The sequence below is a fragment of the Parasteatoda tepidariorum genome, chromosome 4, assembly GCF_043381705.1.
Source record: "Parasteatoda tepidariorum isolate YZ-2023 chromosome 4, CAS_Ptep_4.0, whole genome shotgun sequence".
Taxonomy (NCBI): domain Eukaryota; kingdom Metazoa; phylum Arthropoda; class Arachnida; order Araneae; family Theridiidae; genus Parasteatoda; species Parasteatoda tepidariorum.
Genome location: NC_092207.1, coordinates 96,758,816 through 96,777,289, shown reverse-complemented (window position 1 = coordinate 96,777,289; position 18,474 = coordinate 96,758,816). Strand labels below are relative to the sequence as shown.

Sequence of the window (18,474 nt, the reverse complement as noted above, 5' to 3'; positions counted from 1 at the left end):
TCATTCATTTCAAATATATTAGAAAATATCCCTTGATCTTCTTCAAACCTTCCCTTTTGAGTTCGAAGTTAAAAGCTCTTTTTAACTTAGATCGAAATGAAATTTGAAAAGGTGACATGTTTTGCGCTTTTTAATTGCTAAGGCAGTTTCCCGGCGCCAACTTACACAAAGAAACACCATACTTTTCGACATAGTCTTCGATTTAAATTGAAAAGCTGATCCTTTCTTTCTAAACTCTTTTAAGAAATAGAAATTCGCTTCTATTCTAATCTTCCGTTTGAACATTAAGAACAACTGTCGCTTTGTCTCAACGTTCTTAAAAGTTGTATAAGAGGTTGTAGCTGTTAAGGAGTTTTAGAACTTCTTTTATCCCAGCAATAACTGTTATTTTTCTCCAAGAGAAGATTTCAATCGATTCACTATATTTTATTTTAAGTTATCGAACTTTTATCTATATTTTTTAGCTTGTATTTGCTCTCAAATATTAGTTTTGTGTTATTTCCAGTGAGTGGTTTTGAAACTTGTCCTCTATCCCATTTGAGAAAAAAAAAGATTTGATTTTTCTCGGATTTTTTCGATATAATTTTTAAATTTCTTCAGGCATGAAAGTGGGTATTTTTTACTTTAACCCTTCTTCAGTAAATCGAACACGCTTTTAACTTTTATTGTTATCTACTAAAATTTCAATTTTTATGTATAAATATTTTTTATCCTAATTTCAAAGTTACTTCATATTAAAAACACTACAATATATATAATTTGCTGAAATGAAATCATTCTAAGCTATGTTTTATAGCTCTTGAATATTTATTTCTGGTGAATACTTCTTAATATCAGTTTCATTCATCAAAATATATTTCACAAATTTGTTAAACCGTGAAAATGTTAAGTTGTTTCATTTTGAGTTAAAAATATTTTGTCGAACTTAACTTGTGTTTAGTGTATAACGTGAATATCATACATTGGTATTCGTGAATAATTAATAAATAACTAATAATAGAACAGCCGTTTAAGATATATATTCAGCTTTGTTCTTAAGGTGTTGATATTTAAAAGTAGAAAAGTTTTCTCTGTTTCTTATAAAACTCAATTTATTTTAGAAAGAAAATCGAAACAATACTGCTATTTTCACTATATTTCTGTATTAGAAAAATTATCCATATTGTTTCATTTATGTATAAAATAAGTAAAGGATGGCTGAAAATTTTATGAAAATAATCAATCCTTTAAAGCTTTATGTCAGCTTCTTACAGAAGGTGTTGATATTAAAAAAACAGAAAAGTTTGTTTTATTCTAGCATTTTTGGATAAAAATCAATTCATTTTAAGGTGGGAATAGAAACAATGCGGATATTATTATACAGCACAAAATGAATTAATCTTTTTTTTCCGCGGAAGATGCCAAAAAAATGGCAACGGAAAGAAAAATGTTTCGAGATCTTCAAATTCCTTCCGTTCAGACTAAAATTGATGGATACTACTTTCAAATTCATGCGCTGCTCTTGCGTTTTGTAATTCAAGTATGCTGAGACCAAGTTTCCATGAACCATCTATATCTCTTCCTGTCGATCTTTTCAGTATGTATTTCTGTATGTATTTCTTCTCGATCTTTTTTCAGTATGTATTTTTTTATTTTTCAGTTGAGGAAATCGGTCCAAGGCCACGTATTTCTCACTAAAACTGATCTAGAATCGGAGGGTATCTACAGATGCGAGGCATCAGCTGAATCACCTACTTTTCAGACGGTTGAAGCGGAAAAGCAAATGAAAGTATACGGTAAGCTTATTCTCTATAGGAATTCAATATATTTATAGAGAAAAATAGCGATATGGAGACCCGTTGAATGATTTATAGATTTCTTTTTTAAAAGGACAATCGTGTGAGAAGACCATTTTTAACTAATATGTACTTAGCTTATGCTTTCTCCTACAAAAATATATTATTTGAAAGATTATTTTTAGGAAGTAACAGATTCCTTTGGGGGGCATTTTAAAACAAGAAAACTTATATTTCTTTTAAAATATGACTAAAAAAAATTATTAATTCTTATTTTATCTGGTTGGGAAAATCAGCTGAATCGCCGACTACATTCAAGGTGGTCGAAGTTAAAAAGCAAATGCAAGAAAACGGTAGGGAATTCAATTAGTTAATGTAGCAAAATGGTGGTATGGGGGACCATTGTTCGTTAGAAACAATAATAGTCGAAGAAATAAGCCATTTTTAATTAATTAGAATTTATCCTTTGTATTTATTATTATCTATGTATGAATAGGTAATTATTGTCGACATAAAATTTCCCTGTACATGTTCCTATGCAATTTTATTCCTGATGATACAACCTAACTTCAGTAAAAGTTTCTTGCAATACTTACGTAAGAGCCACGAATGCTCAGTGGGATGGAGCGTTCGCCTTCCAATGAGGTGAACCGGGTTTGAATTTCTGCGATGTCTGGTGAATACGATTTCCACATGCGGCCTGCACCGATCACAGTGCTGACGTAAAATATCCTCTGTGGTAGGCGGATAATGGGTAGAATCCAATTGACGTCAATCTAACCGTGGGAGGTCCCCGTGGTCTTCCTCTCCATGTAACGCAAATGCTGGTTAGTTCCAACAAAAAGTTCCCCACGAAGGAAAATTTCTATCAATACTTGATCCAAGAGTCTCCTTGTCTTTTGGATTAGATTCAGAACTACAAGATTACGGAATTAAACATTAGTAGTCGTTAAGCCAAAAAATTAGGTCAGCTGTTCAACGATGGTTATAAAATTTAATAAGAAACATTTACGTAACCCCTTGTAATATATAACTTTTTTAAGCTTTCGCATTTTGCAAAAAAGTAGATTTAAAATTGTCATTATAAAACTGTAGCTTGAGGAAAGAGAAACCGATTGCAACTCTGAAATAAGCGATGTAAAAATATCTAAGATATGTTAAAAAATCTCACGCAGCAGAAAAAAAATAATAATTCCCAGTAATATCTATAAAAGCAAGATAATTTTTTTGCCAATTCTTTCGAAAAAAATAATTTCAAAATAATTGTTTTATATAGAATAACCGTTCTCGTAAAGACATTTAATAACAAATAGCACCCAAATATCATGCAAGCATAACAATAATTTGGCCAACAAAAATTCATTATAGCCCATTAAAGTTATATTATTATCTGCCTGATGAAGTCAGTTGACTCATTTACTTTTCAAACATATAACGGAAAAGAAAACACTTAAAAAATGGTGATAAAAGCATTTTTGGAAGATTTATAGATTTATTTTTTTAATGTTATAATCATGCGAGAAAATCGCATTAAACGGTATTTTATGTACATAAATTTTGTTTAGGTAGTCATTATCAACAAAAAAAGAAACATATAATTCTTTTTTTGTTTTGGAAAAAAATGAATGTTGTCAATAAGATTAAACATTTTCATGAAAGGTGTTTTATAAAAGATAATCAACGAGTTTTTGTTTACAAAACTGTGTTAATACTTCTGAATCTGCCTGAGGTGAAGAATTGGTTGACAGAAACCTACCGAGATTCCGGAAATTGCTAAATGCGGGTGTCAGAAATATAAATGGCGAATACGATATTGAATGCTGTAAGACATTTTGGCTGCTAATAAACTAAATTTATGAAAATTATTTCAATTTTTATAAGCAGCTTCACAAAAAATTTGTATTTATTTCATGAATTTGAAAATATTAAGCAAAACATAACATTTCATTGACGTTTTTAGCATTCAAATGTATATAAATGCGTCGATATACACTTATTCAATAATGTACTATTCACTAAAAGTTTCATCATTTGAAGTCAAAAAAAAAATTTTTTTTAAATGAGATATGTAGAATGTTCTGAAAGATTGAGCATTGACCAGTACTGAATTAATCATAAATACGAAAATTTTTAAACCATTGTTGTTTCTAATGGTACTTGGACAAGCCAAGCTTGCCATCCCTAGGCTTTTGCTAATTAAGTCTGGAAGGAACGACTTTCTTTAGACAAGAGGGCACCAATAGGATGAAAGTGCGACCTAATTCTGAACCTCCCCCCCCCCTCGAATATGTGGCAGCACCACTCATTTGTGAGATCACTTCCTTAATTAGGACATAGAGCTGGAGGGGAAGGACATTTTCTCCAGACTCCTGTAGTCATGGCTCAGCTATTTATCACAGGATTTTCGATTTCACAAAATTTGTGAGCAATTATATTGCATGTACTCGTTTTATTAACTAGTTATAGAAAAAAAATCGTTAGAAAAATAATTGCGTCATCAGTAAGGAGACTTGAATGTCATTCCAAAGCAAAAACGTAAGCTGTGGATTACTTGTGAGCAAAACAGAAAACAATTATTTCTATTCTATGCTATCAAATCGCGTTATTCCATTGGCTTATTTAAAATACGTTTCTGATATTTTTTGCTGGTATAGTTAAAGAACTAATGTAATCCCCGAACTTTATTTAGGAAGCATATTAAAATGTGCTTTTTAAGATGCTTCCAAAATCCCCCAGAAGAGTGTTTAAATTGAACAGATGTTATAAACATAAGTTATATTAAAATTTCTTTTAACTATTGGCAAAAAAAAAACTTTATAAAATTAGTTGCGTATTCAGTCAGTGCAGAAACTTAAGCTGTGGATTAGTTGCGAGTAAACTAGAAAACAATTCTTTCGATGCAATGCTATCGAAACGCGTTATTCCATTGACTTATTTAATATTATAAACATGTCATAATAGAATTCAAATTGAGAAATAAACTTTAATAAGTAAATACTGTTGAAAAGGGCTAAAATTTAAAGAACTACTTTACTGATTTCATTTATATTTATGCTTTGTCAAAAATGAATGACTGCAATTAAAATAAAAGTATTTAATTAATTGATATTTTTAATTAAAATGCTTTTATGATATTCAAAGATTGAACATGCATTTTGGTTTTAATGAAAGAAATCCCTTTAAATTTGAACTCTGAATGGCGGCCTTTTTATTTTTATGAATATATTTATTCATCTTGAAATTATTTTCAAAATTTATTCACGGTTTTAAACAAAAGTGCAATGCAACGAAAGGAATTAGTTTGTTCATTGTTATTAAATACACATAAATTTCTGATTTACAATAACTATATATTTACAATAACTGTATTTTTACAATAAAGAATAAAAAATTAATTATATTTTTTGCATCAAATTTGTTTCATTTCTAAACAAATAATGTTTTAAATTAGTATTTAAAGTTATCACTTAAAATCTAATTAATTAATTGAAGTGATATTTTAATAGGTTGCTTCGAGAGTAAAAATTGTTATAAAACCTTTTAATTGTTGAACACATAAATAGAAAGTAGGGGTATAATTTGAATTTTTCTACAGTCAAAAAAGTATGAAAGGCGCTTAAATTAATTCATTTATTTATGTTTAATTGTGTATGAAAAATGAAATGTGTTAGATTGCTTCAAGAAATTTTTTTCGTTAATTCAATTTTTCTTGCTCTTTTAATTAAATGGTTGCTTTGGAAAATAATTTAAATTTAAAAAAAAATAAGGAAAATTTTTTGCTCATATATACAGCACGCAAAACCTGAATTAGTACAACTTAATAACGTTTGATCTGCACTACTAAACAATTCTGGATCAAATTTAGGTAAAAAGTACTAGCAACGACTGTGAAAGTGAAGGCAACGACTGTAAAATCCAATTTTAGTCGTAAGACTTTATACCGTAATTTTTACAATAATATTAAGCTAATTGCAGGGATTTTGCTGTAAATGTTAATGTAAAGATTATGGTATATCAGATTTTTCGGTCAGTAAAACTTTACGGTGAAAAATGATTTTATGGTAAAAAGTTCTGGCACCCTGAATGCCATTACTTTTTTACCGTAATTTGATCCGGAAGTTTTTACAACGTAATGATTGAATTTTTATGCATAGCGTTGCTTCTTTAATTATTTGAGAATCTAACCTTTAATATGCTAATTTTAAGTTACGGCGGATAAGTAATCAGATAGGAAAACATACTTTCTCTGAGCAACAAACGTTTTTCCTTGACTCTACCGATATTTTAGCCAGGAATGGGTCAAAATTTGGGTATCTTAATGTTAGTTTCACTTTTTACGTATTGTTCTATTCGTCAAAAACTATTTAAATGAATCATAAAATTCTGACACATATCTATAAAGCTAGTTCATCCAATGTAACGAACATTATGTAAAAATACTTTTTCATAATTATTTATCATCTTTCATTCTAATTTAATAATGGATGAAAGAATTAAATTATGAAAGTTGTGTTATTTCAAAAAACAAGATACAGAATTTGAACGGAATCGGTTAAATAGTTCTTGGAAATGAAAGTTTAAAAATGCTGCATTTTTTGATGNTGTTAAGGTAAAGATTATGGTATATCAGATTTTTCGCTCCGTAAAACTTTACGGTGAAAAATGATTTTATGGTAAAAAGTTCTGGCACCCTGAATGCTATACCGTAATTTGATCCGGAAGTTTTTACAATGTAATGATTGAATTTTTATGCATAGCGTTGCTTCTTTAATTATTTGAGAATCTAACCTTTAATATGCTAATTTTAAGTTACGGCGGATAAGTAATCAGATAGGAAAACATACTTTCTCTGAGCAGCAAATGTTTTTCCTCTACCGATATTTTAGCCAGGAAAGGGTCAAAATTTGGATATCTTAATGTTAGTTTCACTTTTTACGTATTATTCTATTCGTCAGAAACTATTTAAATGAATCATAAAATTCTGATACATATCTATAAAGCTAGTTCATCCAATGTAACGAATAATATGTAAAAATATTTTTTCATAATTATTTATCATCTTTCATTCTAACTTAATAATGGATGAAAGAATAAAATTATAAAAGTTGTGTTATTTAAAAAAACAAGATACAAAATTTGAAAGCAATTGGTTAAATAGTTCTCGGAAAAGAAAGTTTAAAAATGCTGCATTTTTTGATGGAATTTAATTATTCAGAAACAGTTTGTCCGATCCCTGTCCTTCGAATTTTAAAATCGAATTTTTTAAAAATTACGAAATTTATCAAAGATTGCGAAGAAACATTTTTTGACCATTAATAAATTAAAAAACAAGTAATAATAAATTAAAAAATAAGTAATAATAAATTAAAAAATAAGTAGCAATGAAAATAAGTAGAAAATCAAATAAAATAACTCTAAAAAAGCGCGTTTTTGCATAGAACTATTTTCAGATAACCGAGACTTGCAATTATGTTCAAAACTTTCTTCATTCACCAAAGTAGTTTTAGAAATATGACGAGAATCGTTTAAGTTAAAATTAAGGTTTAGAAGTTCTAACTATTGGCCACTCTTCTGACTAAGCAATAGAGACCATATTTTCAAAATTGAGGCTAATTATTTAAGGCCTCCCATTCTTTAAACCTCAAAAATGCTTATTCCTTCCGAGAATTTACTTCTTTGTGTGTGATATCGTAATTTGAACCATCGTTTGCTCTAGTTGATTGATAAAATTGATTAAATTGATTTATTTAAGTTTAGAATTTAAAATCCTTACGTCAGCATATTAGTATGTGACAATTCTACCACTAAATGAAGTTAATTATTAAGTGCTCTATTATTAATAACGTGTTACATTTTCTATTTTGTGCGCGATCATTACAAATCATAATATACAGGTCATAATATGTCATGATGAAATAAAAGTTCAGTTTTCTAAAAGTTTAGTTTTTTTACGGAGAAAGTATGAAATTGATTTTTAATTCGTTGTATCTTTGAATTCGAGTCTTTGAAAAAGTGGAAAAGGAAATATGGAATTGTGTATTGTATTTGTGAAGCACATACTTAAAAACTTTTCTCTCAAAGCTCTTTTTCTTTGTCTAGTCTCAAGTATTTAGAAGGAGAATCTGAAGGAAAGGTTTTAATTGATTTTATACTTTGTTATCTACTAGTTCTGCTTTTTATTTTAGAAGTCCAGACTTTTGCGTTGTTGAAAATATAAAGAAAAGTTCAAATAATTAAAGCAATTTAAAAACCTTAAATTAAATTTCAAATATTTCAGAATTCGAGTATTGATCATCTAAAATATTTAAATATAACAATTTCAAATATTTCAATATTTGGGTATTGATATATAAAATATTTAAATATAATATTTTCAAATATTTTAAATAAATGCGTAGAAAAATTCATATAAACGGTTTAAATGTTCCTGAGTAATACTTAATTACAGTAAATAAAATAATACTTAATTACATAAATTTAAATAAAAGGTGTAAATTCCTCTTTAAAGACTTCAGTAGCTTATTAATATAGTCCAGATTCTCATGACCCGGAAAATTCCTTCGAAACAGCTAAACGTTCCTTAAAAATATAAAAAAGTACGTTCCCTTGAATTTCGTTCAGAGTTATAACACAACAATCATCAGCCTACACCGAGAACTAAAAGGTCAAACAAAACTACAAGAATATGAAAAAGAATTATCGTGATTTTGACTCTATGGGGACAGTAAAAAGATCAATAATTTTTACCAAGGCTCTTTGATAATGATTATGGTAAAATAAACATTGAAATATGATGTATGATTTGATATGTTATAACAAGTCAAATCATACAACAGGTGATATAGCAAGATATAAATCCGGATTTGGTACAATTAACAATAAGAAATGATAAAATTTGGTAATTGGTGTAAAATGTGGTGATTTCATCATGATACCATAGAGCATGGCAAAAAAATCATTTATTTAGTTCAATTTACTTTTCAGTTTAGTATTTTTTACTAAATGTTAGGTAATAAAGACTATAATTTTGAAAACCAGAATTTCCGAAACTGTTGCCATATGGTCGGAAAAATTACTATATGATACACTATATTAAATGCACTATATATATCGATATGATATTAAATACACTTTATTTTGCTTTTATTAACCAGAATTATATTTTTTCTTTCAGAAATTTCAATACCATATGGTTCAATAATTCTAACGGAATTTTTTTCTCTAAAAAGTTTTTTAAAATTGCCAATTCTTCCGCACAGTGTCTTTTTTTTAAAAAAACTCTTATCATTTAAATTATTCCGTTTTTCTGTTTTTCTAAAAGAATATTTACAGGCGCAAAAATACTACATAATCCCAATCAACAGTTACCCATTCTTGGTTTTCTGGATTCTGTGAATGACTTGTTAAATGAAACATTGATGTGCTTTCTTTCCTGATTCAGCAAATTGAACAGCTTTTACACGTTTTTCTCTTCCAAATATGCTGGTCAAACAATCCCTTTCAAACTGCAACGCTTGTTTCACATTTCTTAAAAAAACAAAGTTATTTCTGTTTGTTTATCTTGATTAATGGATCCCTTCAATGATGGACAACGGTCATTTTTTTCCTGAAAAATATAATGCATCTAACTTAGTAAAAATGAGTGAAAGCTATAGGAATGAGCCAATATTTTTTTAATACTTAGTAAAAAGTAGAACTTTCTCTCAACTACGCGTTGTGGACAAGGGAGGCCACCGAGGATAATGCTTCACTGTTCCGTGACCATTGCGCACAAGCCGTCTGTATTTCATAGACAAGTCGGTAATCTACAGATTTAAAACTGGTTGGGTTTCTATCAGTCACTGAGAATTAAACCTCAGTCTTTCTTTGTGTCACCCGAAAAATGCTTCAAAATTTAAAAAAAAAGTTAAGAAATGCATAAAAATAAAGAAAATATCCAAAAAATTCCTCGGGAAAATCTACAAGAAGCCCTAAAATGCAAAATAAATCGAAAAAATAAAAAGGTGCAAAAAAGGAGCATATACCCAAAATCTGCCACGCCAAAAAAAATCAATATTCATCAATACTCATTGATGTAGTTCAATAATTTTCTGACATACATTTTAATTATACTCACATCTTGAGCATATTGTTTCAAGGGAAATAACAAAAACGTAAAGAGTAGGGTTTCTGTAATTATTATTTATGTTCAAGGAAAATCTGAAAAAAACCAAACTTATAAGAAATGAAATTGCTTTAAGGTGAAGTCTAAAAAACAGCGTTCAAACCGTAAATGTAGGTTTATTTATTTATATTTTCCACCATTGAAAATTTTCTAAGATACTAATACGGTGATTCACTGATTCGTTTCACTGATTTATAATTCCCTTTCTTCGTTTTCATCCTTTATTCAGTCGTTATATCAAAAATCATTTATAATAAAAGTGATATCAATGCTGGTCTGCAGTAATACGCATTAAAAATTAAATGTAAATAATATTGGATGTAACTGCGTGTAAAATAGACTTAAACATCCCTTAAACATATCTTCAAATCTCATTAATAAAAGAAATGGAACTGTAGTCATAGTCACATATATCATTAAAATGAAATACGAAAAATTCAATGTTTTATGATTTTATGTCAGTTTAAGCTTAGTATTCAATCAGAAAATGCAAATCAAGTTCCACCTTCCTTGGCTTTTAAAATTAAAATACGCAAAGTTTATACTTTACACACGTGTATTTTAATTAAAGAAGTTATTTGAATTAAACTACATTATGTTAATGAAAGTATTCATGCATACATAGGTAAAATCTAACATAAAAAGAAAACAAAAACAAATAAACGAAGATTTATAATTTGCAATGTATTTTCATTATGGGAAACTGAAAGTTGGCATTTTAATTTAAAGAAACAAATGAATGTTATTTATCTTAGTACTTGAACTAACTAAAACCAAACAAGCTGCTTTTCAGAAAACCGTTAATACATATTTCATTTCAATACTTTGACCTTTGCTAAAGTTACCAACTTTTAATGATAGTAAAAGAGTTTTACAATTTATATCCATTTCAAAATGAAATAAATAAATATTTTCAAAGCAGTTATCAATTGTAATAAAAAAAGCATTTATTCTGAGAAAATATTTGCAAATAAAAGGCTTTTCATCCTTAATCTAAAATATTTTTAGCTCTGTGGAAAAAATCCTGATAAAAGTTTTTTTTTCTTCGTAAAAAGTACTTAATTGCAAAGAAGCAGTTAGCAGTAGCAGAAATTCTATCATAGTTATTACAAAACAATATGCTAAAAATAGCTAAAAATTTAAAAAGTATATGAATTTTGAAAGTATGGTACTTTAAAAATTAGATTTCTCCGTAACCATTCTACCGATTTTGCTCAAATTTTATGTTTCGACATGTAACAATGCATTCTTTAAAGTGATATAAAAATCTGCATATCTTACAATTCAAAATCTTTTGATTATCATTTAATAAAATAATATAAATAATAAACATTAACTAGTGGGAAAATTACATAACTGGAATAATAAACATTAAGTGGAAAAATTTCTCATTTCGCTTAAAAAGTTCTCGACATATGGGAAAATACGTGAAACGGAATATTAACAGTAAGGGTCCGCTTTCTTCAGCAAATTATTGGGATACTAATTCCCAGATTGAGGCTAACTTCTATATTTTTGGAATCAGGAATCCAAACCAGTCGAAAAAATGTTGTGTTTATTCAGGGAAAGTATGTTTTTGTATCTGATTCTGTAGCTTAAAATATCGTACGTATTAATTAATTGCCACATTCCAGGTCACACACGTAAACCATTAAGATTGAGTGAACGTGAAGATCCGATCATTAGATCTAAAGTTATTTAGGGTTATCCATTTCCTTTGCTCACCAATAATTAACGCAAATATATCTATGATCTTTTTTTAATTATATAGTTTAAACAGACATTAGCGAAGTAAAGCTTGAATAATAATGTAAAATTAAATATATGTACCTTTATTTATTATGGTAATAAGCAAATTTTACGCAAGGAAATTCATTTCATGCATCCTCAGCGGTTTCTTCCCCTGAAGTCTTCAAAAAAATTGCTTTTTTTCACTGGGAAAATTTACGTTTTGTAATTTAGAAACATAATTTAAAAGTGATATATTTCTTTTCACAGTTCTTCCTCAACAAGATCCAGTTATTGAAGGTAGCCAATTGAGATATGAAGTTGGTGATTATGTAAATGTTACATGCAAATCTGGATATTCAAAACCTGCGGCAGTTTTAAAGTGGTATGTCAATGGTATAAAGGTTCGTAAAATATACTTTTTTTTTCTATTGCACCTATTTAATAGTATTTTTTAACTTGAAAATACTCTTTTTCCATAGCCAAACTTAAGGAGAAAGTGTTAAATATGATTTTTATATTCTTTAATTTAGTTTACACAAGAAAATTTATTATTTTTTGTTTTATTCGGCATCTTTTGAAGCTCACTATAAGTTTGACTTTCAAATAGTAGGGGAGATATATTGTGAACTTAATTTCATAATTCTAAATATTCACTTCTTATATATTCACTTTATTACAATTATACTTAACCATATCTATACAATTGCACCATGATGTCATTTATCAGCTTTCTCTGAAATGTAATTTAACATTATCCCTGGATTTTTTATTTATAAGAAAAAGTTTGGAAGAAAAGTTTTTGTTCATGCGCAGTTATTGTTTGAAAATTTATCTTTCAATTCGATTTTCATTTGTGTAAACAAAAACAAAATGTAATTTCAAAAATTCTTGAAATAAACAGATTTGAGGAATTAATTTATTCTTCCAAAATAAAGCTGCTTCTTTTCCATTTCTTTAAGCTTTGATTTTTTTTCTCCTTAAGTTTAAAACTTTGTACTATTTTTAACAATCCAACAAAAAATGCCTCTATTTTCTTCAAATAATAAATTAATTCAGAAAGTAGAATGTTATTCAAGATTTTAAGAATATAATGTAGAATTAAACGTTTTCATTGAGACAAAAAACATGGTCGAAACTACCGAAATATGATAAAGTTTACCGCATTACTGGCTTTATGGAAAAACCAAAAGAGCTCAGTAATTTTCACCGGAGTTTTTTGGTAATGATTTTAGTAAAATTAACAATAAATACGGTTTTATTTACAGTTAATAAGATAAAATTTGAAAAATATGGAAAAATTAGGTAATTTTGTCATAATACCTGAAAGCCAGGCATAAAAACTATTATTCAGTTAAATTTGCAGTTTAATTTTGTATTTGTTACTAAATGTGTGGTAATTCGAGATATAATTTTGAAAACCAGAAGTTTTCCGGCAAACCGTTACCATAAGAACGGAAAAATTACCAAATGAATGGTTTAAGTTTAAGTACCATATATTTTAGTTATATACACCAGAATTATGGTTTTCTTTACCAGAAAGTCATTACCCTACAGGCCTATTTATATTGCACAAAATCAAGTTTTAAAATTTTGCATGAAGCATTTTTTAGAATTGCATGAGATTTATGAAAGCTAAAATAAATAGCACTAAAATGTTATAAATAAGATTTTTTTTTAATAAAAATACTTGAACGATTCAGTAAGGGATAAATAATTTGTGAATGGAGGTTAATTTCACGAAAAATGGAGAAACAATTCATTTTCAAATTTCAGCATTTAATTAATTAAAGAAAGTATACAAACTATATTAAATTCTTTATTGATTTGTTATTTTTAAGAAAAAAAGCCCTAAAAGTTGATTACTCTATTAATATTATCGGAACTATGCGATTTTAAATTTTTCGTATGGTTTTTGTTTCAAATACACAGAAATATGGCCAAGCTTGTCACATAACTAAGGTTGTACCAGAAAAATTAAAATGATTCAATTATACTAATGATATTCATTATAATTGCAAACACATATTATATGCAATAGTATGAAACATATAGAAGGACGAAGAAATAAGTTATACATGATAACCAATAATAACTTACACTTTATATAACATTTAATCTTGTTCAATCAAATAACTGTAGTAAGAATCTTATTTCCGATACTGGGTGGAAAAAAAGTATCATATTAGAAATATGTTTATTGTATTCAAGAAAAACGTTATAAAATATTTAAAAAGTTGATGTAAGCAATAATTTTATAAGCAATAACCGTTTGCACAGTATGGTTCTTTATTTTTTGTTTTCCTAAACACAGGCATTGGATGACCATTTCATAAAATATCCATAGTTCTAGAACATAGGGAACATGTACAATTATCACAAACATTTTTATCTAATATTATTGAAATAATTTTGTAGTTCCGCTGATAATTTTATCAAAGTTAATTTTGAATGAAAATCTGGAATTTCTTTCTTTTTTTAAAAAAAAGTATAATTTCACCTTTAAAAATTAATTTACTTTCACACTTTAAAAAAATATAATTTATGTATTATTCTTTGTATAGTTAAAATGTTACACAATAAAAAATTGCGGTTCAATTTTTTTAAGAAAAACAATAAAAAATCTGAAATTAGGTAATTTTTATAGCAATATTTACCGTAAAATCTCTGAACTACTGTATTTAAACAAATATTACTTCAAAAATATGGTATATAATTTTACAGTAAAAATGGAATTTATGGATGTTGCACCCAGAGTGCCAGTACTCTTTACCGTAATTTGATCAGACATTCTTTGCAGTGTACTTGCTTAAGTTTTCACTCAATACTATTATCATACGTAAGTTTATAAACGACATAATTAAATTTTCAATTACAGATGCATTTCATGTACATGTTTAAGCATTTTTAACTGCACCATTTGTTTAAATGAATTATTAAAATCTCGAATTTTATGGAATTTGTTGCTGACATAATAATTTTTAGAGCTGCTTTTCCTAAAATGGAAAGCATTCTATTTTTAATGTAGTTAAATCAAAAGTTAATAATTAATTTTATAAAGTTCAGTTGAAGTACGACGATTTCAGAACAAACTAATCGACATTTGCAAGTTCAATATTACAATATCCGCACTCATTTTATCGGTGCTTACAAGAAATACATCAGCTGTGCTTAATTGGTCATTAATAAGTGTTGTGAGCTAATATAGTGGAAATGGAAAATCTGCCAAATACAGTGAACCATATTGATATAGTCCTTGTAGAAATAATTATTATCAATAATGGAATATTTGGTATCGTAGGACAATGCACAAGTGTATTAGCAATTTGTGAATTAAATTAAAGCGTGGTAAAGCGTGTGGTTTGTGACGAATGTTACCAATTATTGTAATATTTGTTTAGAACTTGGCTGAGCTATTAATTATTAATTTGAACTACAGGGGATAAAGAGGTTTCTAAACTAATTTAAATAAATCTTTAAAAAATGTGGAATTAATATTTCCGCTCCAAATGTAATTGTTTTAGATTATTGCATTGATATTAATTTGCTGCAAACTATACAAATTTATACATCATTTGAAGTTAAAATTATGATTTTATGTGTCCATGGATACCAGAATTTGGCAGCACAAATTATAATCAATTGTTACCAAATTTCAGTCTTCAAAATCATACTTATTTCCAACTATTAGCCTAAAATTAATATTATGTTTTAAATATACAATCCGAGAAATATCCAAAAATTTGAGATTTTATTTGTACTATTTCTTTGCACGTTTTTTGCTTTTTATATTTTTTAGATATCATTTCCAGAGAGGTTTTCAAATATGGCAAAAAAATGACTTACTGTAAAATTATACAGATAATTTGTCTGCATACTGAATTGTGGAAAAAGGATGGCACTTATAACTACGAAATTAATAACAATGGAAAGTTTTTACTACACTGTAAAAATTCCGAACAAATTACGGTATTAAGTACTGGAACCTTGGTTGCATCATCCGCCAATTTCATTTTACTGTAAAATTCTTTTTTACCGTAAACTTCACGGTAAACTTCACATTAATATTTATTTAATTGGAGTGATTCACTGATTTTGAGGTAATTATTACTGTAAAAATTAAAGTATATCAGACTTTTTGTTCCGTAACATGTTCTGATAAAAATGAATTTCACGGAAAAAATATTTTACAGAGCAGAACCTTTGCACCTAAGAGTAAGATTTTAAAATATTTCTTTTCAGTTTTCAAGTACTAAATTTTTAAATTTATAAATTTCATTATAAACATAAAACTTATGTATTGTTTTTTAAAGCATAAATAGTATGTTGGATAAAAAAAAATTGAGTTTAAATAGAGGTAACTATCACCACAAGAATGAATACGAGTTTTGTAAAGATAAATAAAATTACTTTTGCATATTAAACGTTCTCGCTGTAAGAAATAACTGTAAAATGTACAGAAAAAAAGCCTATATTTTAGAGAAAAAAAACTGTTTAAAGGAAAATTCAAATTTTTTTTTCTGTTTTCAATTGTTACCCACGTGTTGCACAAAACGCTCTTTTTTATAACTTTCCTTGTGTATTTCAAGGTTTAAGGCTGATTTTCACAAAACAGTTTTTCTCTGTTTTTTACTCTAATTATAAGCAGATTAAAACTGCTAATTTAAATTCTAGATTTTGCCATACAGTTTCAATTACCATAAGGTTACCTTTTTCGAATCATTTTACGATTACTTTTTATACTTGATATATATATTTTTCATTGTTTTTTTGAAAATCGTATAAATAAAATATCTATTTGATTTTATTGTCAAATTGATACTCTACCGAGTTATAATACGACTTTAGGTATACTTTTTCGGTAAGTTTAATCGCCAGATATTTTTATAAGGACGGGCCAATATAATTTTTCGTGTTTTTTACACTTAAATATGATTTCAGTAAGTAAGACATTTAAGATCAAGGCGGCTAAAAAATTTTCTTCATAACTGAACACTAGAGCCGTGATGCTTTAGGGCAGAGGTCACCAAAGTGATCTCTATAGATCCCCAGGGGTCTATTTAACAAAAGCGGCGGTCGATCTGAGTCAGGGGGTCGAATGGGGGTCGATCCGAATCTGAAAGGTCGATTGGGGGTCGAAGAAAAAACAGCTCTTATTGCGCAAATAACACATACCTAATTGAGTATGTAAAATTTGCGATTTTTTTCTTATAATTGACTTAATATCAGTTTCTTTATAGAACATAAATTAATAAACGTATATTTATTCGGGTGAAGCAAGTATCGTGGACATTAACCTGCGAGATGAGCTTGCTGAATTATTATCGGATTTTGATGCAAAGACGCTTTTTAAAAATTTAACAATAAGCAAATTTTGGACAAATATAAATATAATGCAAAAATATGTAAAACTTTACGAAGTAGCTCAGCCATTTATGCTAGCATTTCCAAGTTCTTACATGGTTGAAGCCGGTTTCAGTCACGTAAATTCAATCTTAACTAAGTACAGAAGTAAATTAAATGTGGAGTTTCGAGGGAATTTAAGATTAAAATTGATCAATTTTGAACCCAATATAGCGAACCTTGCGAAAAAACACCAGGCACACCCATCTGAATGATTAAGAAGCAATATGTCTGTAGTTACTTTACTTATTTATAATTACTTATTATTTAATAAATATTAAGATATTTAAATTTCAACATTAATATATTTTTCATTAAACTATTGTTGCACAATGTATTATTACTTTAATAAATGTTTAAAATTATAAAATAAGTGTGCAAACACAGTATATAATAGAATTTTATTTTAATTAATAGAAAATTACTTTTATGGGGGTCGATGGAGATTTCGAAAAATTATNTTTATGACTTTCCTTGTGTATTTCAAGGTTTAAGGCTGATTTTCACAAAACAGTTTTTCTCTGTTTTTTACTCTAATTATAAGCAGATTAAAACTGCTAATTTAAATTCTAGATTTTGCCATACAGTTTCAATTACCATAAGGTTACCTTTTTCGAATCATTTTACGATTATTTATACTTGATCTATATATTTTTTATAGTTTTTTTGAAAATCGTATAAATAAAATATATATTCGATTTTATTTTCAAATTGATACTCTACCGAGTTATAATATGACTTTAGGTATAATTTTTCGGTAAGTTTAATTTACAAGATATTTTTATAAGGACTGGCCAATCTAATTTTTCGCGTTTTTTACACTTAAATATGACTTCAGTAAGTTAGACATTTAAGATGAAGGCGGTTAAAAAATTTTCTTCATAACTGAATACTAGAGCCGTGATGCTTTTAGGGCAGAGATCGCCGAAGTGGTCTATATAGACCCCGAGGGGTCTATTTAACAAAATCGGGGGTTGATCTGAGCCAGGGGGTTGAATGGGGATCGATCCGAATCGGAAGGGTCGATTGGGGGTCGAAGAAAAAACAGTTCTTAATACGCAAATAACACATACCTAATTGAGTATGTAAAATTTGCGAATTTTTTTTTATAATTGATTTAATATCAGTTTCTTTATAGAATATAAATTAATAAACGTATATTTATTCGGGTGAAACAAGTAATAGGGACATCAACCTGCAATTTGAGCTTCCTGAATTATTATCAGATCTTACAGCAAAGACACTTTTTAAAAATTTAACAATAATCAAATTTTGGACAAATATAAATATAATGCAAAAATATGTAAAACGCTACGGAAAAGCTCAGCCATTTATGCTAGCATTTCCAAGTTCCTATATGGTTAAAGCCGATTTCAATCACGTAAATTCAATCTTAACTAAGTG

The 18,474-nt window shown here is 27.8% G+C and overlaps 1 protein-coding gene across 2 annotated transcripts in view; it reads left to right on the top strand.

The window, feature by feature from the left end:
• The window catches only part of LOC107452009 (muscle M-line assembly protein unc-89), a 231,071-nt gene that overhangs the window by 186,967 nt on the left and 25,630 nt on the right, over nt 1-18,474 (top strand). For both annotated transcript variants that reach the window (XM_016068280.3, XM_071180218.1), the window contains exons 3-4: nt 1,640-1,775; nt 11,938-12,071. In XM_016068280.3, coding sequence (XP_015923766.1) covers nt 1,640-1,775; nt 11,938-12,071 — 270 coding nt within the window. The remainder of the gene's footprint in view (nt 1-1,639; nt 1,776-11,937; nt 12,072-18,474) is intronic.